Raw genomic sequence first — 21,439 nt, forward strand, 5'->3', positions numbered from 1 at the left:
ACAAGTCGATGACAAGAGATATGCCAATATGTTATATTGCAACTTCAAACGACTAACTATTTTAAACGTCGTGGAGGTCTCTGTTATTGTGATTGCTTGCGTCAGAAACTTTCGTTCTACCTAATCTGTGTCGGCGGCAGCTTGGGAGCTAATGTGATAGTCGAGAAGCTGGCTGTTATATCGAAAAAATTGAAATCATGACATGATAGATTTATCATAAAAATCTATCTAAGCTGGAACGATTTTTGTGAATTTACTCTTTGGGAAATTCAGTTAAAGTTCGTCTTCGCAAGAGACGAAGGCTACGAGAGTTTACTGAGCTGGGAGATATTTATTGCCAAAATCTTTCAACTGCAGAATTGAACAAGTTATTCGCGGAAGCTGAAACGTTATATCTGTCTCTTAGAGTTATTTGAAGAGAATTAGCTCTTGTATAGAGACTGAAGTTTGTGGCTTTGAAACAGTGAAGAAATTGTTGTCTGCGTTAACTTGGTTTATGAAAAAGCCTGTTTTGCAGCAAGTGATAACAAAGCCTGTTTTAGTAATTGGTACGGAAGCTTGGAATGTGGGCCACAAAGCAATGACCTTGGGAGTCCCTGGTTATCAGTCATTTGAAATTCCAAAGGAGATAAAGGACATCTGTTTTTCTTCAAGAAGCTCATAATGTCTGTGATTAAATCTGATGTTCGGTCACAAGATGGCCTAAACAGAACACGGCCTAAAGTGGAAGAAAGGGCAATCAAGCTTACGACCGTGGGTCTTAAGTTTACCCTTGGAAAAATATGAAAAGATGAAGAAAACCAAATGTAAACAAGCTGACAAGTTAATGGAAAGCACCACGGAACAAATTAAATCAGCTGAAAAGGTACAAGAGGTACAATTCAACATGGATCGATTTACCCACCTCAAGGATGAAATCGATGAGGAATATGAAATGTTGAAACAATCACAATTACCTGCAGAAGAACTTGAAAAGCAGGGTAAATGGATGTACCAAATAAAGGTCGCTCTCAAAGAATTTGAAGAAGAAGTTGATGAGTGGTGATGAGTAGGTCATAAGGTCGTACCCTCTCATGTCGAGAGTGTCTTATACCAGGGTGGTGAAGACACAGACTCCATCAGATCTGGAGATAGTCCTTCAGATATTTTGAACTCTAAATTGAGCATCAAATCTCGTGCATCTTCGACGCGCTCTGCTCGTAAGGAGGCCGAGGTCAAAGTGGCCGTTCTTGTTGAACAGGTTGCCTTCATGGAAGGTATGCATGAGATTGAGGCACAAGAAAGCCAATTAGAAGAAGAACAGAGGAGAGAGGAAGAAGAGCAGAAGAGAAGACAATCAGAGATGGAAGAAAAACAGAAGAGAAGACGTAGGAAAATAACTGCAGATGCTGGTACATATCGAAGGTATCACAAAATGCTGGAGTAACTCAGCGGGTCAGGCAGCATCTCTGGAGAGAAGGAATGGGTGACATTTCGGGTCGAGACCCTTCTTCAGACTGAAGTCTGAAGTCTGAAGAAGGGTCTCAACCCGAAACATCACCCATTCCTTCTCTCCAGAGATGCTGTCTGACCCGCTGAGTTACTCCAGCATTTTGTGATACCTACAGAAGAGAAGACAATCAGATTACAAGATGAGGAACGATCAATTGAAAAGAGAGAAAGAACGATTGACACTAAGTGCTGAAGTGGCAAAGACCAAAGCAATGCTCAGTACACTTGGTGCTATAAGATCAAGAAACAGCTCGATAGTATCTGATAGGAGTTCTTATCCGGGACGAGGAGCTGCTCAAAGCCAATTGCCAGTTGGATGGGAACCATCCGTGACTAAATCCTGGCATGGTTGGGAGCCACAGGTTGTTAGACCAAAACAAACAAGCTGGAGACCATTTGTTAAAGCTAGCGATACGGCATACTTAACCCAATACTCTCTTCAAGGACGGACGGCAGGGTGTCATGAACTAAGGGGTGAGCGGGGGCGTGCTCGCACTAAATCCCCGGAACGTCATGATGGAGACCGAAGTAATATGTGTGACCTATTACGGAAGCAAAATCAAATCACCGAACTTCTGGCTAAACAAAATCTTTCTTCCACTCTCCCATCAAGAGACATTCCTGTGTATGATGGTGATCCTTTGCAATATCAACTTTTTATCAAGGCATTTGAGGGAGGAGTGGAAAGGAAGACTGATGATGAAAGTGATCGTTATCATTATCAATATACGAAAGGACCAGCCAGAGAATTAGTTCACAGCTGTCAACATTTACCTTCCAACCAGAGCTATCAAAGGGCAAGAAAACTGTTAAAGAGCATTTTGGCCATGAGCAGAAGATTGCCGCTGCTTATATATCCAGAGCGTTGGCCTGGCCAACCATCAGGCCAGATGATATAAAAGCATTACACGCATTCTCATTATTCCTTAAAGGTTGTCGCAATGCGATGCAGCAGTTTAAGTATATGGATGAAAAGAATGTTCACTCCAATATGATGACCATCCTTCGAAAGCTACCTTATAAGCTCAGAGATAGGTGGAGAGATCGGGCATATGAAATCCAAAGAACTGAGAAACATTCAACTGCGTTTCCCGAATTGGAAGACTTCATAAAGGTACAAGTGAAGATATTAACAAATCCACTTTATGGGAATATTGATGAGGCTAAAACGTCAGCAGCTGCTAAAGGCCCTACCTTTTCGGTAAGACAAGAGAAAGGCCGAAGACGGGCTGGAGCATTTTTGCTACGACATGGACGAACAGGCCCAAGGGAACCTGACAACTAAAGGAGAGAAAGCTGACTCACCCACCGGCAAGCAGCAGGATCCTTGTCTGTTCTGCAACATGAGGGGTCACACACTGGAGAAGTGTCGGCAGATCAAAAAGAAGGAACTAAAGGAGAGAAGAGAATTCATAAAGGAGAAGAGAATTTGTTTCGGATGTTTGAAAGTAGGTCACATGAGCAGAAATTGCAAGAATCGTTTGACTTGTGCTGTGTGCAAAGGAGAGCATCCTGAGATACTTCATATTGAACAGAAGGACCAAGAAAGGAAATCAGTGCAGTCAGCCAAGGAAAAGGCGAGCCAGAGTGACGCCACTCCTCTTTCTCCGATGTGTGGACATATCGGGGCCGGTGAAGAAGCTTGCATCTTCTCGATCGTACCAGTGCAAGTGAAGAGCTACAATGGGAGCACGGTGTTGCAAACGTACGCTTTCTTGGATGGTGGAAGTTCGGTTACCTTCTGCATCGAAAGCCTGGTAATAAGGCTGAAGATTTGAGGATAAAAGAAGAGGATTCTCCTGCGTACCATGAATCAAGTGAAGTCTGTAACCAGTCGTGTTATTTCAGGTTTGGAAATATCTGGTCTGGACAGCAATGTTTTTGTTCAACTATCAGATGTGCTTACCAGTAAGACCATTCCTGTCTCACGGTCAAACATTCCTAGACAAGAAGACCTGAATCAATGGCCTTATTTGAAGAATGTCAAGATAACTGAAATAGACTCTGGCATTGGCTTACTCATCAGAACTAATGCTTCTAAGGTATTGGAACCTTGGGATGTGGTCAACAGCAGAGGAGATGAACCATACGCCATGAAAACCTTGTTGGGATAGGTTATTTATGGTCCACGGAGAAAGGACCACAACAGCAGCGATGGAAACTGCAGCGGTCATCAATCGAATATCCATTGCTAATCCGGAGGAACTTCTGATCAAACAATACAATCATGACTTCAATGAAGAATCCAGCAAGGAAAAGGAAGCGATGTCCAGAGAAGAGGTAAGGTTCATGGATATTACGGCAAGGATGACAGATGGACATTATTGTCGGGACTTACCTTTCAAACAGGAGGATACCAGCATGCCAAACAATCGCTGCATTGCAGAGCAGCGTATCCAGAGCTTGAAATGCAAGTTCAATAAGAATGAAAAGTTTTGCGATGAATACACATCTTTCCTCACAGAAATGATTGATAGTGGTTTTGCTGAAAGGATACCAATGGACCAGCAGAATCGAAGTGATGGGAAACTCTGGTACATCACTCATCACGGGGTGTATCACTCGAAGAAAGGAACCATAAGAGTGGCCTTTGACTGTGCAGCAGTCTTTAAGGGGACATCACTTAACTGCCAGCTGCTAAAAGGTCCAGACCTAACTAACTCACTCATTGGAGTTCTCATTAGATTCAGATAAGAGCCGGTTGCTTTGATGGCGGATATTAAAGCAATGTTTCATCAGGTCAAGGTATCGGAAAAGCATGTTGACTATTTGCGATTTCTGTGGTGGCCTGCCGGTGATGTGCGGCAAGATCTTGCGGAATATCGGATGAAGGTACATCTTTTCGGAGCCGTATCATCACCAAGTGGTGCAAACTTTGCATTGAGACAGGCTGCTGAGGACTACGGAGCACACTTTTCGGAAGAGGTGGTAAAAACGGTGAAGAACAACTTCTACGTGGATGACTGTTTAAAGTCCATGCCTTGGGAACTGGAAGCGGTCCGGATGGTAAAAGACCTGACTGACATCTGCCAAATGGGAGGATTTACGCTATCGAAATGGATCAGTAATAGCCGTGCTGTATTAATAGACAATAGGTGCAGGAGTAGGCCCTTCGAGCCAGCACCACAATTCAATGTGATCATGGCTGAACATTCTCAATCAGTACCCCGTTCCTGCCTTCTCCCCATACCTCCTGACTCCGCTATCCTTAAGAGCACTATCTAGCTCTCTCGTGAATGCATTCATAGAATTAGCCTCCACTGCCCTTTGAGGCAGTGAATTCCACAGATTTACAACTCTGACTGAAAAAGTTCCTCCTCATCTCCGTTCTAAATGGCCTACCCCTTATTCTTAAACTGTGGCCCCTGGTTCTGGACTCCCCCAACATTGGGAACATGTTTCCTGCCTCTAACGTGCCCAACCCCTTAATAATCGTATGTTTCGATAAGAACCCCAATTTGGATTATTGTCACATGTGCCGAGATACAGTGAACAGCTTTTTTGTTGTGTGTTATCCAATCAGGCGAAAGATTATATGTGATACTGATTACATTCAAGCTGTCCACATTGTACAGAAACATGACAAAGGGAATAACATTCAGAGCAAGATAAAGTCCAGTAGCGCCCAATTAAAGATATGATGACTACTGTGCAAATTTACATCTAGAAAAAATGAAAACAAAGAAAATACCCTCTCCAACAGACTCTTCCCCTATCTTACTCTCCACTCAGGAGAGTGGAGTTTTGACTGGCAGTTTTGTTACATAGCATTACACTCGTTTAGTTATACAACTAAGAAATGATCTCTTAGGTGCAAATTGATGGATGATTTATCACTGTTTTTCTGAAGTAAAATCTTGCCATCAATGGTAATATATAATCACTCCAATTTGCTCACAATTTATTATTTGTAAAAGTCAAGTTTTGAATTAATTTAACTTTATTTCAAATCAGTTATTGTTCAGGGTGGGAACTTGACCTTTCAAAATATACTTAAATATTGAGATTTTAAATGATGTTAATGGACAATCTGCTTTAGTCTTAATTTTAGAGATACGGCGTGAAACAGTTCCTTCGGCACACTGAGTCCACGCTAATCAACGATCACCTGTACACCAGTTCTGTCTTACATGCCAGGGGCAATTTACAGAAGCCAATTCGTCTGCACGTTTTTGGATTGCGGGACGAAACCTGAGCACCCAGAGAAAACCACACCGTCACAGGGAGAACGTACAAACTCCGTACAGACAGCAGCCGAGGTCAGGATCGAACCCAGATCTCTATCGCTGTGGCAGCAACTCTACCGCTGCGCCACTGTGCCACCCTGCGCTGATCAATTAAATCTACGTAATAATAAAAATGATAACTTTCTAAAACAAAGGGCTAACTTTTCTATCATCCAAAGTTTAACTGCAGATGAAGAGTAGTTTAGTTTAGTTTAGTCCAGTCTAGTTTAGTTTAGTTTAATCGTCTTATCCTACTCAAGTACTTACTCAAATCTTACCATTTTCTGATGGTTTGTCAGCCACGAGGGTATCATTCTTTGCATCGTTTGGTTTTGTGACAACCATTGAAGTTAGAGGTGTGACAAAGCTGTACTTCAGTGAAAGTTTCAGGATTCTATCTGTTAGGCGTTTCACTTTTAATTCACCCACAGTAACGCTAAAATACAATTGGTAGAAATCAACTCGGTACCATTTGCATTGCAATAAATGCATTTATTATCATTCCTGCAACTGCTTCTAATAATTGATGGTATTTTTGTCCATGAGAAATCAAAATAGACAACAAAATTAAACTAATTGGGGATAGACACAAAAAGCTGGACAGGCAACATCTCTGGAGAGAAGGAGTGGGTGACGTTTCGGGTTTAGGGCCTTCTTCTCGACCTGAAACGTTACCCATCTCTCTCCAGAGATGCTGCCTGTCCCGCGGAGTTACTCCAGCTTTTCCTGTCTATCTTTGGTTTAAACCAGCACCTGCAGTTCCTTCCTACACATTAAACTAATTGGGAGCTAGTTTTCAACGGTGACTGCAATCGTTAAGATAAACATAATGAAGAATCAACGACCAAAGAGATGAAGGAGTTGCTCTACACATCAGAGAGAATGTCATAACGGCACTCAGAGAGAACATACTGAAGGGTTTGTCCGTTGACACGATGTTGGTAGATAGATGCAAACATTCTACTGGGATTGCACTACAGCTCCCCCCCCCAATTAGCCAGCGGGAGATAGAGGAACAGTTATGTAGACAGATTACTGGAAGATTGCAAAGCAACTGGGTTGTCTTGGTGGATGACTTTAACTTCCCCAATATTGACGGGGACTTGCTCAGTGCCGAAGGCTTAGACGGGGAAGAATTTGCAGGTGTATCCAAGAGGGTTTCCTCAACCCGAAAAGGGAACATACTGTTGGGAAACAAGCCTGTCCAGGTGACTGGTGTTTCTGTGGAAGAGCATTATGGAGATAGTGATCACAGCTCCGTAGGTTTTAAAAGAATAGGCGACGTTTCGGGTCGAGAACGTTCTTCAGACTCGACCTGAAACGTCACCTGTTCTTTTTCTCCAGAGATGCTGTCTGACCCGCTAAGTTACTCCAGCTTTTTGTGTCTATCTTCAGTTTAAACCAGCATCTGCTGTTCCTCCCTACACATTCATAGGTTTTAAGATTGTTCACAAGTTATCGGAGTAGAATTAGGCCATTTGACCCATTGAGTCTATCCGCCTTTCAATCATGGCTGATCTCTGCCTCCTCATCCCATTTTCCTGCCTTCTCCCCATAACCATTGACACCCGTTCTAAAAAAGAAATCGTTTTGAATGGGGATAAGTCTAGACCTTGCAGGAAGATTCTAAATTGGAGTAAGATAAATCACAATGTTATTAGGCAGGAATTGTTAATGAGTATGTCTAAATCTGACACATGGGAGTCATTTAAAGGCCAGGTTATCAAAGTTCAGGACTGGCAAGTTCAGGAGGAGGCATAAGGATGGCAAAGGAAAGGAACTCTGGAAGACCAAAGAGATTGTAAATTTGGTCAAAAGGAAAAAGGAAGTGTGTGCATGGAATTTTAAAGCAAGGAGGAAAGAATTCAAGCAGGTGAAGGCCCAAAAGGAGCCACAAAAATGGCCTTGGCAAGTCAGATTAAAGAAAATCCTAAATATTTTTATTTCTGCATTGACACCAAGCAGGAAAAAGGATAAAGGAGTGAATTTGCAGGGGCTCGCAGGGGGGGGGGGGGGGGGGTAGGCGAGATACCAAATGAGTACTTTGCATCTGTATTCACCAAGGAGAAGGACTTTGGGGGGGGGGGCAGTGAGAACAGTGGGGAGAACACTAATATGTAAGAGCAGTTTGAGATTAAAAGGAGGAGGTGTTGGGGCTCTTGGATAAATCCCCAGGGCTTGATGGAACATGTCCCAGGTTTTTGAGAGAGGCAAGAGTGGAGATTGCAGGAGCCTTGACTAAAATCTTTGCATCTTCAGTCACGGGCGACATCCTGGAGGACTGCAGAGAAGTTCATGTTCCTTTGTGTAAGAAGGAAAGTAGAAAGAATCCAGGGAATTATAGGGTGGCGAGGCTCGTCAATGAGAGGGAAGATATTGGAGAGAATTCTTCAGGTTAGAATTGACTCCCATTTGGAACAGTGTGAGTTAATTGGGGACAGTCAGATAGCTTTGTGCATGGCAGGTCGTGTTTTACTCATTTTGAATATGTTTTTTGAGGAGGTGACAAAGTTGATTGATGAAAGAAGGGCGGTGGATATTGTCTACATGGATTTTAGTAAAGCATTTAATAAAGTCCCCCATTGTAGGCTGATCAAGAAGATTAAAATGCATGGGATAAACAGTGACTTGGGTGTATGGATTCAGAACAGATGGCTGTAGTGGACGGACAATATTCAGGCTGGAGGTTTGTGACCAGTGGAGTTCCACAGGGATCTATGCTGGGACCTCCGTCGTTTGTGATATATATATATATATATATTGGTTAGTAAGTATGCAGATGACACTAAGATTGCTGGATTTGCTGACTGTGAGGAAGGATTGTGAGCCAAAAGGCCTGTTCCTGTGCTGTACTGAACTGTGTTCTGTTCTATTAAAACATTAAACACTGCTTTCAATTCAGTGGAAATAGATGCATATTATTTGATTATGGTTTGCCATTTCATTATCTCAGATAGCATATTCTTCCGACTTTACCGTTCGTCTAAGAGTTGTTGGATGGTCAAATAAGCCCACAATCGCTCCGTAAAGTCACCAAAAATGTATTGTTGAGTAATATTCTCGACCTCTGCTATATTCACATCAACTTTTAAGGTCAGCTTTTCATTAGCCTGTTAGAGAAATAAGGAGCGAGGCTGAACTTTGTGAGTAAACTTTGAGAAAATTAATTATTCTTTGTTCCTTTACATATTCTCACAATTTACAACTAATGCCACTTTTAGCAAAAGAGTTAAATTGCAATATTTTCTTTCTACCTTGTCAGGCAATTCATTTGTGAATTATTTTGAAAGAACTGAACAATAAATTTGATAGAATACATGCATGATATAATTGAAGCAGTCAGTATTTCATTAATATTAAGTGTTCTTACAAAGTTTATGAAACTTTCCCAGGCAAGATTTCTTTCATCAGCAAACACGACCAAAATAGATTAACTTGTCATTTTTATTATGATCGGTTTTGAACTTTACTGTGTGCTCAATGGTTGTCATGGTTACCTGTGAGACTACGGTAACGTTAGATGATGTGATTTGGAATGGCTAGAGGATGTGGAAGGATAATTTTTCAAATAGTTTATTTCATTCTTTTGCGAGAGAGAATAATAGTTTATTTCATTCTTTTGTAAAAGATTCTGTGCATTTACCCTATCTATTCCCCTCATGATTTTATACATCTCTATAAGATCATCTCTCAGCTTCCTGCGCTCTAAGGAATAAAGTCCTAGCCTGCCCAACCATTCCCTACAGCTCAGGCCCTCGAGACATGGCAACATCCTGGTAAATCTTCACTGCACTATTTCTAGCTTAATGACTTGCTGGACCAGTAGGCTAAATAACCCCTTACTGCACTGTACTCCATGATCCATCCAAGAGGTCAATCAATGAATTGGAGTAACGGACAATGAGCACCTACCGTTTGTGCCACAACCTCTGTTGCGAGTGACTCCAATGTATTGTCCATGATCCTGCCAGCCACTACAATCTCTGACCCATCGTAATACTGCCTGAATCTGGCTTGAGTTAATTCCGAAATGGCGTTCTCTGGATATAGCAACTCAATATCCAGAAGCAAGGGGTTGGCCACTTCATCATAAAAACCCTGTGGGAAAGAAATATTTAATTAGTTTGGCATATTTCCCCATTTCATTAAAAATACAGATGAATCTGTAACCTGGAAATTCCCATTGAGCCAAAGCAGGCAGATTGTACTTGTGAAACCATTTATTCTTGACAGTGAGGATTTGCAATACTTTCTCCACTAAGTTTCAGCTCACCAGCTCGCTTAGTCAAGAAGGACTGTGGCTGGCAATTAATCTAAAGGCCACCGGGTACCAACAGATGGAATGTATTGGGTTTTCCAGAAAGGCTTCTGGTACGATGCCACATATAGCATTGTTACACAAAAGATGAATAAGTGCAGTTGTGGAAGGTAGATATAGCTCTTAGGGCTAACTGAATCAAGGGATTATGCGGAGAAAGCAGGAACAGGGTACTGATTTTGGATGGTCAGCCATGATGATATTGAATGGCGGTGCTGGCTCGAAGGGCTGTATGGCCTACTCCTGCACCTATTTTCTATGTTTCTCTGTTTCTAAGGTAATACATGAACAAGGATGGAGGATTGGGTTACTGAGATAAACCAGGGGGCTAAGATGATTGGGCCATTTCCAAGTTTTTGAGCAGGTTGCTGCCAAGATAGAGATGAGGCCTCAGCTATTTACAATCTATATTAATCGGATAGATGAAAAAAGGTTATTGAACCAAATTTGTGAAGAATACAGAGATAAGGTGGGAAATAAATTGTAATGAATGGACAAAGATTCTGCAACAGGATACTGGTGTGTCAGCAGAAATCTTGCCAAAGGAGGATAATGTGGGGAAATGCATAATTTTGATGGGAGAAAAAGTGGAGTATGCTTAAACATGGAGAGTTAGCATGCAAGAACCGCAAGCAATCAGGAAGGTAAAGTAATGTTGACAGGTTAAGGGAATAAGAAATCTCCGAGTCTGGCACTAGCGAAGTTCCATGAGTTCTGAGTTATCTCCATTTCACTGTGATTGTTTTGGAGGTAGTTTGGACATGGTTCATTGGATTCATTCTTTGATTAAAGGGAGGTTTTGGCAGGACAGGTTGGGTCTGTACACATGGAGGTTAATATCTAATCAGATTATAGCATGCAATATTCTAAGTAGACTTGACAAGTGGATGCTGATAAAGCGTTCTGCATGGGTGGTGGGTGGTAGGAATGGGAGAGTGGGGACTGGGACTGGAATCTGCAGTCAGGGGGCAGAGTCTTGGAATGAGAAGTCATCCATCCAAGATGGACGTGAGGAGGGATTTCTTCCCTCAGTGGATTTTGAATCTTGGAAATTCTGTATCTCACATAGACGGGTTTCGGCATGTCAGGAAGTCAAGAGTTATGAGACAGTAAAGAGGAATTGAAGCCAAATTTGGATCAACAATATTGACTGGAACAGGAGGTTTGAGGTGTCATATGGTCCAATGCTGGCAGCAGCCATATAAATGCTTGATTTCTTGTCTGCCACAGAATGGATTTTGTAGATAAGGGATTTTCTTTTTAATTTATTGATGCAACAAAATTAATCTGGAAAGTCAATGCAAACCCTCATATCGAAATTAATAGACATTTGGCTTTATATCAACACATTATGTGGAACAAAGATTAAATTAAACAGTGGTGACACGGTGGCACAGAGTTGCTGCCTTACAGCACCAGAGACCCGGGTTCGATCCTGACTGCGAGTGCTGTTTGTACGGGGCCTGTACATTCTCCCTGTGACCGCGTGGGTTTTCTCCGGGTGCTCCGGTTTTCTCCCACACTCCAAAGATGCACAGGTTTGTAGGTTAATTGGCTTCGGTAAAAAAATCGTAAATTGTCCCTAGTGTGTAGGATAGTGCCAGTGTATGGGGATCGCTGGTCGGCGCGAACTCGATGGATCAAAGGGCCTGTTTACGCACTGTATCTCCAAACTAAACTAAAAAAAACTTATAACATTTACAATGAACAAAACACGCGTCACCGGCTATTTTATCACTTATTCCCTCCAAGCAAAGAAAATGGCTTACCGCAGAGATGAGTGGAATTCTGGGAATTTCTTCAGAGATTCCAAATCTACTAAAATTAAACTGGAAGTGCAGCAGAAATCCAATATTAACACATTTTCCACTGCACTCTTGGTGAAGTTATGGCATAAATACAGGAGCAGGAGCAATCTGAGGAAATTCTGGGCAAAGGCTGGAGGGATAACATTCATATCCAGCAATGCTTTTACCTGGAGCTGTAAGGAAGCATCTGAATCTTCATAAATCCGTCGCGCCAAACCGTTATTTTCCAGTGCCATTTTTTTCAGAAAGCTGAATTTAACATCATAACCAAACCCAAGTGTGTACACGTTGTACTGGCCGTTTACTGCTTTTTTAACATTTTTCTGGATTCTTGTGGGATCTGATACTCCTGCAATAAAATGATTAAAAATAAATCCTTATGGAATCCAAGTATAGGCGTAGAAATTCATCTGTGTTAGTTTGCTTGCATTAAAACAAGAATGTTGCCAGGACTAGAGGGCCTGAGCTATAGGGAGAGGTCGAGTAGGCTGGGACTCTATTCCTTGGCACGCAGGAGGATGAGGGGTGATCTTCTCGAGGTGTATAAAATCATACATCAGGTAGATGCACAGAGTCTCTTGCCCAGAGTAGGTTTATCAAAGACCAGAGGACATAGGTTTAAGGTGATTTAATAGGACGTGGGTAACTTTTTTACACAAAGGGTGGTGGGTGCATGGAACAAGCTGCCAGAGGAGCTAGTTGAAGCAGGGACTATCCTAATGTCTCAGAAATAGTTAGGTAGGTACATGGATAGGACATGGGCCAAACGTGGGCAAATGGGACTAGTGTAGCTGGGACTTGTGGGCCGGTGTGGGTAGGTTGGGCTGAAGGCCACGCTGTATGACTTTGACTTTGACTCTATGATTCTAAAAAAAGTTGAGTCCCCAATGCTTTTCTGAAAAGCTTTAAAAAAGATAACGAGGCAATGTTTCTGAAAGTGAGGATGAACCTGACTTTGATCCTGACAGCAGCACAGGCAATTGTCTGAACGGTACTTGTCGTTCTCGTAAGATGCAGACAAACTTCAAGCAACAAGTGAGCAGGCAAAGATCTGGCAAATGGAATATAACATGGGGAAATGTGAAACTGTCCATTTTGGCAGCAAAATAAAAAATAAACACGTTATTGAAATGAGAGATTGCAATGCTCTGAGGTAGAGAGGGATCCTATTGTCACAGAGCATGGTTCACAAAAAGCTAATATGCAAGTAGAGTGTGGAATTCTGAAAGTTAGCTGAATGTTAATTGTCATGAAGATTGAAAGCAGAGGTTATGCATTTTTTAATGTAGGGTATTGACTGGACCACATCTGGAGTAATGTGTACAGTCTTCGTTTACTTTTTTAGGGAAGGATGTAAATGCATTGAAAACAGTTCAGAATTGGTTCACTGGACTATTAGAATGGTAGTTGCAAAATGAGGACAGATTGAATGGGCTAAGTTAGTATCCAATGGAGTTTTGAAGGGTGAGAGGTGACTTAATTAAAAAATGTCGTGACTGAGTTATTAAGAGGAGAATGTTTCCTTTTGTGGGAGAACCTGCATGTAGAGAGAGGGTCAGCGTTTTAAAAATAAGGAGGTCACCCATTTAAGACAGAGATGGGGAACAAATGTTTATTCTCTCAGAAGACTATGGGTCTTTGGAAATCTCTTTTAAAGGCTGGTGGAAGGTGAGCATTTTTAATGTGGAGGTGGGTAGATACGTGACAAGTTAGGGTGAATGTTATGGTGAGAATACAGGAATGTGGGATTCAAGTTGCAATCAGATCACCCATGATCAAAGTAAATGGTATAGTAGACTTCCAGGGCTGAGTGGTCTCCTGTTACTAATTCAGGGGTGTCAGGGGTTATGGGGAGAAGGCAGGAGAATGGGGTTAGGAGGGAGAGATCGATCAGCCATGATTGCATCGCGGAGTAGACGTGATGGGCCGATTGGCCTAATTTTACCCTTATCACATATGACCTTATATCTTCACATAATAACTGGCTCTAAACCATTTTGGGACATCCTTAGGTCATGGCTAGTGTTTTATAAATGGACAATGATTTATCCCAAGGAATCTGTGCTCAGGTCATAAGACACTGTTATTGCATTCCTGGATACCACTCTGAACGAAGGGTTGCACAGTGGCACAGCTGATAGAGCAAAGATCTGGTTTCAATACCGACCTCGGGTGCTGCCTGTGCAGAGTTTGCCCGTTCTCCCTGTGACCACGTAGGGTTCCTCCGGGTGCTCCGGTTTCCTCCCACACACCAAAGACATGTGAGTTTGTAGGTCAATTGGCCACAGTAAATTGCCCCGTGTGTTTTGGGAGTGGATATAAAAGCGGGATAACATAGAACCAATGTGAAAGGGGTGATCGATGGTCAGCATGGACACAGTGGGCCGAAGGGCCTGCTTCCATGCTGCATCTTGCGATCAATCAAATGAGTGGTGACAGGGAAGTGAGAATTAATTTCAATAAATTGTCAGCAACATGTCGACTGCTTCGGGATGTGACTGATACCAATGCACCCTTGAAGACGTTTAACAAAACCTTGCATTTAATCTGCCAATTTCTGGAAGGACCGAAAACAAATCCTTCCTATTTTTGGAATAATGTTTTGGATGAAACATCCCCTGAGCCGTGATATTGCCCTTCTCAGTCACTGCCCATTTTGGGGCTTTGATACATAAGGCAGAAAGTAGACACAAAAAGCTGGAGCAACTCAGCAGGTCAGATTTCATCTCTGGAGAAAAGGAATAGGTGATGTTCTGAAGAAGGGTCTTGACCCGAAACGTCACCTATTCCTTTTCTCCAGAGAGCCCGCCTGACCTGCTGAGTTACGCCAGCTTTTTGTGTCTATCTTCAGTTTAAACCAGCATCTGCAGTTCCTTCCTACACATATATAAGGCAGAAGTGAAAATCTATTAGACATAGACAGTTACTAACCAGAATTTGGATCGCCATCCGTTAACAAAATGATCATGGAGACACTCCTTTCAGGTAGTTTTTTTTCTTGATGGGCCTTGTTCAGAAGCTCCACTGCTTTCAGCATAGGAGTATTTATATTTGTTGCTATAACACAAAGAAATATCACATTGTCTTTTAAAACATTACAATCTGTTAAATAAAGTTACCTGCTTCCACCACGCTACCAAAATGCAAGGCCGGCAGCTGAATTACACTAAGGAAACTGTGGTTAATAATCCAACAATCAAAGTAGATAGACACAAAATGATGGAGTAACTCAACGGGTCAGGGAGCATCTCTGGAGAAAATGAATAGGTGACATTTCAGCTCGAGACCCTACTTTAGGCTGAGAGCCAAGGAAGAGGGATGGGTCTTGACCCCTGGGTCTTGACCCAAAATGTCACCTTATGGCGAGTCTGGAAACTTGTTCTTTGTTGAAGAAGTTTATTGCGGCAGCAATATTCGATTACAAAGTTTTCTTAACAAGATTACAGACAACCATTAAAACTAACTGTTCTCTTCGAAGTCGTCTCCGAACTGACTCTTTTCGGGCGCCAAAAGTGCACATGACAACGCTGTCCAATCAGCGGTGTCGCACCCACACGTGACCTTGCTGGCCAATCTGAGGGTTCGACGACTAGGACCACTCTCTATGGTCGCTACATGACCCCCCCCCAGAACCCGAAGTACGGAACCTAGCAGGGAGCCGGATTTCACGACCAGAACGAGTAAGGAGAGGGGCAGCCTGAACCACAGGAGCAGGGGATTCCGGACCAGGTGGAACTGCCGGAACAGGGGGTCCTGGACTGATCGGGACTGCCGGAGGCCGGCCTCTCCGAGGTGGTTGACCAACCAAGACCGCGAGGTCCGGATCCAAGTGCGCAGGTTTAAGCCTGGACACCGAGACGAGCTCACTCCTGCCTCCCACGTCTAAGGTGAAGGTGACCGTCCCCTTACGTAAAACCCGGAACGGCCCTTCATAGACCCTCTGTAACGGGGAACGATGGGCATCCTTGCGCAAAAATACGAACTCACAGTCCTTCAGGGCAGGCGGTTCGTGTACCATGGGACACCCATGACGTGAAGTCGGAACCGGGGCCAGGGAACCCACGCGTGCCCGGTGCGATGCTAAGACTGACGGGACTGCAGGCAGCTGGCCGGAGGGGTCCGGAAGTAAATCCTCAGGTACTCGAAGTGGCGAGCCATATACTAGCTCCGCGGACGAAGCACCGAGATCCTGCTTAGGAGCAGTCCGGATGCCCAGAAGGACCCAGGGAAATTGGTCCACCCAGTCCGGGCCGTCTAGCCTCGCACTGAGGGCGGCCTTAAGTTGACGGTGGAACCTCTCCACAAGCCCATTAGCCTGGGGGTGGTATGATGTGGTGTGCTGTAACCGGGAACCGTACAGCTCTGCAAGCGTGGCCCAGAGGGTCGAAGTGAACTATGGCCCCCTGTCGGTGGTAATAACAGCTGGAACCCCGAAACGTGCCACCCAATGGAGGGCCAAAACCCTGGCACAAGAGGCAGCAGAGGTATCGGACAATGGGAAAGCCTCTGGCCACCGGGTGAACCGATCCACCACCGTGAGGAGACGGGTGTAGCCCCGGGAGGAAGGCAAGGGCCCGACTAAATCCACATGGATGTGGAAAAAACGGTCCGCTGGGACCTCAAAATCCTGTACCGGGGGCTGGACATGGCGGTGGACTTTAGCGGTCTGGCCGGGAACGCAGGAACAGGCCCAAACAGCTACCTGTTTACGCAAGCCATGCCACACAAACCGAGCGGCTACTAAGGCAGAGGTGGAGCGGATGGACGGGTGCGCCAGCCCGTGAATGGCATCGAAAACCCGGCGCTGAAGGGAGGGCGGCACTACCGGCCTGGGACGGGGAAGGGAAACATCACACCAGACTTTTGTTCCTTCCGGCCCGCAGGCCACCTGAGCCAACTTCAACCCCAAAGTGGTGGACTGGTATGCCGAGGCGGTATCCGCCAGAAGCTGTACCTCTGCAAGCTCCTGGGGATCCACCTCGCAGTCCACCGCAGAAATGGGGGAAAAAGCAGGCCGAGACAGGGCGTCAGCAACGGCATTAAGCTTACCAGCGACATGACGGACATCGGTGGTAAACTCGGAGATGGCAGTCAGGTGCCGCTGCTGGCAGGCCGACCATGGGTCGGACAATTTGGAAAAAGCAAAAGTTAATGGTTTATGGTCCGTAAAGGCCACAAACGGATGGCCTTCAAGGAAATACCTGAAATGACGAACAGCTAAATAGAGGGCCAGAAGCTCTCGGTCAAAAGCGCTATACTTCAGCTCAGCCGAACTCAGCTGCCGGCTGAAAAACGCCAAGGGTGGCCAAAGGCCACCGACCTGTTGCTCCAAAACCCCACCCACCACCACGTCAGACGCATCGACCGTCAGGGCCGTGGGGACGGAGGGACTCGGGTGGACCTACATGGTGGCGTCCGCCAAAGCTGCCTTAGCTGCGGTAAAGGCCGACTCCGCGGCCTGGGACCATATCAACTCTACAGGTTTACCCGCAAGGCACTGGAAGAGCGGGCGCATGACCCGCGCTGCTGCCGGGATGAACCTATGGTAGTAGGATTTCGTCGCGTCGTGAAACTGGGCTTCGGTGTGGACAAACCAAGATTGTGGTTGATGTGTCCAAAACGACGGAAGATGAACGCTGACCGCGCTTAGTTCCGGTGTGCCAGGCGCAGCAGCCAACAACGGGGCGTCGTGTTCATTCATGGTCGGTGATCGTCCAGATCACGTCGGGGTCACCAATATGGCGAGTCTGGAAACTTGTTCTTTGTTGAAGAAGTTTATTGCGGCAGCAATATTCGATTACAAAGTTTTCTTAACAAGATTACAGACAACCATTAAAACTAACTGTTCTCTTCGAAGACGTCTCCGAACTGACTCTTTTCGGGTGCCAAAAGCGCACATGACAACGCTGTCCAATCAGCGGTGTCGCTCCCTGGACCAATCCCTACGGTCGCACCCACACGTGACCTTGCTGGCCCATCTGAGGGTTCGACGACTAGGACCACTCTCTATGGTCACTACAACCTAATCCTTTTCTCCAGAGATGCAGCCTGACCCGCTGAATTACTCCAGCATTTTGTGTCGATCCTCAGTGTAAACCAGCATCTGCGGTTCCTTCCTACACGTGACAAACAAAGGATTCCTTTTGGGACACAATTCCAAGTTTGGCAAATGAGGTTGTAGATGTGAAAACGTCAAAGGTACAAGACGCCACGTAGTTGCAGCTGCTTGTCCTGATCCATCAATGCTCAGTGAATGAAAAAAGCTGTTCTGGTAGTGTCCGTGATAGGGACCTTTACAACCTCTCAGCTCTCGAGGGAGAATTTGGACAATTTAGCAACACGGTCCATTCCAAGGAACAAATTTTTAACCTTGGATTTGTGTGCAGACAGGATTACGGGTTAAGAAAACAGGAGCTCAGAAATCATTGGGCCAATTCTGTTCATGTCCTGACAGAGAATATACATTTTTATTGAGAGAAAGGGAGACATAGAAACATAGAAACATAGAAAATAGGTGCAGGAGTAGGCCATTCGGCCCTTCGAGCCTGTACGCACCGCCATTCAATATGATCATGGCTGATCATTCAGCTCAGTAGCCTGTACCTGCCTTCTCTCCATACCCCCTGATCCCTTTAGCAAAAAGGGCCACATCTAACTCCCTCTTAAATATAGACATACTTTGAAGAGTAGTAGCTGTACTTCCTGCTATGTTTCCTCTTCCCATTAACACATTTTGCAATGCATTGACGATTGCCATATATTGTTTTTACCTCCTTGGGCCGTAATTGTTTGCACAAATGTTTTTGCATCAGCCACATTTTCCGGACTGGCTTGAAACAGGGAATTCCTCCACGTTTTGTGAGCATTATCAAATATTATAATAGCAAAATGATCCTTTTCGTCCATGTCATCCAGTATTTTTAAAAGGGCTTCATTTGTCTGAAAAAGATGACATATCAGTTTGTAATTGTAACTTCAGAAGCTTTGATTGCAACAATGACAGTAACATTGAGCACTCTTATCTTCCTTCTAGATACCCTCTATCCTGGCATGTTGTCAGCTTCCTTTGACATGCAGACAGCAACCAAAGGGTACGCATTTGGTAATTTTGACCAGAATTGACCATAGTATGTTTTAAAAATGTGCTGAGGGAACAGTTACTTACCTCTGGTACAGGCCTCAAACATTAATGAGGAAATTTGCTCCTAAATGCTATGGTTTCTAACAAGGAAGCAATCTACATTTTGGATTACTTCAATTTATTTGATGTTCAATGATCTGAGTTGGAATTAAGTAATGTAACAGGAGAGGAGGAACACCTTATTTACACCATAATTGTTTCCTTGCAATTTTCTTGATTAGTAAGGGTGTCAGGGGATATGGGGCGAAGGGAGGAGAATGGGGTTGAGAGGGAAAGATAGATCAGCCATGATTGAAAGGCGGAGTGGACTTGATGGGCCAAATGGCCTAATTCTGCTCCCAGAACACAAAGAACATGAACATAAAATAAACCCTGGGGTCTCATAGATTATCAAACCTCAGTGGGAGAATAACTGATGGCAATGGCCGCCCTTTTACACGTTGTCTTTTGAAATATTACAATCTGGAATATCAAAGGCATTAGCTGCCTTTACCCCATGAAATTGACAGAAAATTTGACGTTTCCACAATTGTGGTGGTAAAGTAAAAATCCAGAAGATGACATCAGTGAACTAGTTTGGTTTAGAAGAGGAAATTTGATCTCAATCCTTGTGCCTATGTTATGACCGCTGGAGAATTCCACTGCTCAGGTGAAGATTTGCATTGGCCTTACTCCCACAGCTCTGAATGGAAGGAATGGTCCTAATGCCATAGGAAGAAAGTGAGCCAAATGCAATGTTAGCATTTATTTCAAGAGGACTAAAATATAAAGAGCAAGGATGTAATGCTGAGGCTTTGTAAGATGCTGGTCAGGCCACATTCGTTATATTGTGAACAGTTTTGGGACCCATCTCAGAGGAAGGATGTGCTGACCTTGGAAAGGGTCCAGAGACGGTTTACAACAATGATCCCAGGGATGATTGATTAACTTAGGAGCATTTGATGGCTCTGGGCTTGCATTTACTGGAGCTTAGAAGGTGAAGGGGGATCTCATTGAAACCTTCCGAATAATGAAAGGCCTAGATCGAGTGGATGTGAAGAGGATGCTTCTAGTAGTGGGAGAGTCTAGGACCAGAGGGCACTTGCTCAGTATAAAAGGATGTGCCTTCAGAATAGAGATGAGAAGGAAGACAGGCACAAAATGCTGCAGTAACTCAGTGGCACAGGCAGCATCTCTGGATAGAAAGAATGGGTGGCATTTCGGGTCGAGACCCTTCTTCAGACTGTCTGAGGAAGGATCTCGACCCGAAACGTCACCCATTCCATCTATCCAGAGTTACTGCCTGTTCCGCTGAGTTACTCCAGTATTTTGTGTCTGTCTTCGGTGTAACCAGCATCTGCAGTTCCTTCCTACACAGAGATGAGAAGGAATTTCTTCAGCCATAAGGTGATAAATCAGTGGAATTCATTGCCACAGACTGCTGTGGAGGCCAAGTCATCGGGATTCTTAAAGCGGAAATTGATCAGTTCTTGATTAGTAAAGGCATCTGAGGTTATGGGGAAAGAGGCAGGAGAATGGGGTTGGGAAGGAAAAATAGATCAGCCACAATTGAATGGCTGATCCGACTCGAAGGGCCGAATGGCCTAATTCTGCTCCTGTGTCTTATGATCTTATGGTCTTGGGGTAAGTGTCAGCAATTTAAAAGGGTTTCCAGATGCATGCTACTCTCACAGTGAACAATCCCGACATGGTTAGAGATATGAAAAGATATTGATATTATCATGCATACATTTCTTGAGGCTCATAGCCATGACAAAGAATTTGTGACTAGAGTTAACATGATATTGCATTATATTGAAGTAATCACTGTGGAAAGGCACCATTTTGACATTGTACAAGGCAGAGTCCAGACCACCCATAAAGTATAGTGCTTACTGGAAATGGCAGTATTTTCTTCCATCTGACAGTGGAGGTTGTATGAAATAATAGGGTGGTCAGTTTTTGCCCTCGGCTTGTGCAAGGTCTGTGAATAAGTTAGAGAAGAGAACCAGGATTCCCAATCTTCTCTCCCACCCCAGGGCGGTGAATCTGTGGAATTGTTTGCCACAAAAGCCGGCGGAGATCAAATCAATGGATATTTTTAAGGCAGAGATAGATAGGTTGTTGATTAGTACGGGTGTCAGGGGTTATGGGGAGAAGGCAGGAGAATGGGTTTAGGAGGGAGAGATATATCAGTCACGACTGAAAGGCAGAGAAGACGATGCGCCGAATGGGCTGATTCTGCTCCTATCACTTATGGCCTTCTGACCCCAAACATGTTTTCTTACCTGTCGCATTTTAGTGCCTGACATGGATCCGCTGTGGTCTATCACAAATATAACATTTTTGGGAATCTTGGTTAAGTTGACGGGTGCAAAATGATGTACAAAATACCCATTTACAATCTGAAACAAAATTAAGAAGGCATCATCAGATTAAATCACCAGGCTCTTCAGAGGTTTTCACTTTAAAAGTG

At 44.1% G+C, this 21,439-nt stretch overlaps 1 protein-coding gene across 4 annotated transcripts in view; it reads right to left on the bottom strand.

Annotated features, from left to right (window-relative positions):
- The window catches only part of LOC144601728 (inter-alpha-trypsin inhibitor heavy chain H3-like), a 79,041-nt gene that overhangs the window by 39,412 nt on the left and 18,190 nt on the right, over positions 1 to 21,439 (bottom strand). For all 4 annotated transcript variants that reach the window (XM_078414052.1, XM_078414051.1, XM_078414053.1 and 1 more), the window contains 7 exons: positions 21,252 to 21,368; positions 18,614 to 18,782; positions 14,775 to 14,900; positions 12,011 to 12,192; positions 9,630 to 9,815; positions 8,694 to 8,827; positions 5,996 to 6,153 (listed from right to left, as the gene is read on the bottom strand). In XM_078414052.1, the coding sequence (XP_078270178.1) occupies positions 5,996 to 6,153; positions 8,694 to 8,827; positions 9,630 to 9,815; positions 12,011 to 12,192; positions 14,775 to 14,900; positions 18,614 to 18,782; positions 21,252 to 21,368 (1,072 nt within the window). The remainder of the gene's footprint in view (positions 1 to 5,995; positions 6,154 to 8,693; positions 8,828 to 9,629; positions 9,816 to 12,010; positions 12,193 to 14,774; positions 14,901 to 18,613; positions 18,783 to 21,251; positions 21,369 to 21,439) is intronic.

Source organism: Rhinoraja longicauda, chromosome 17 (assembly GCF_053455715.1).
Source record: "Rhinoraja longicauda isolate Sanriku21f chromosome 17, sRhiLon1.1, whole genome shotgun sequence".
In the NCBI taxonomy this organism is placed as follows: Eukaryota; Metazoa; Chordata; class Chondrichthyes; order Rajiformes; family Arhynchobatidae; genus Rhinoraja; species Rhinoraja longicauda.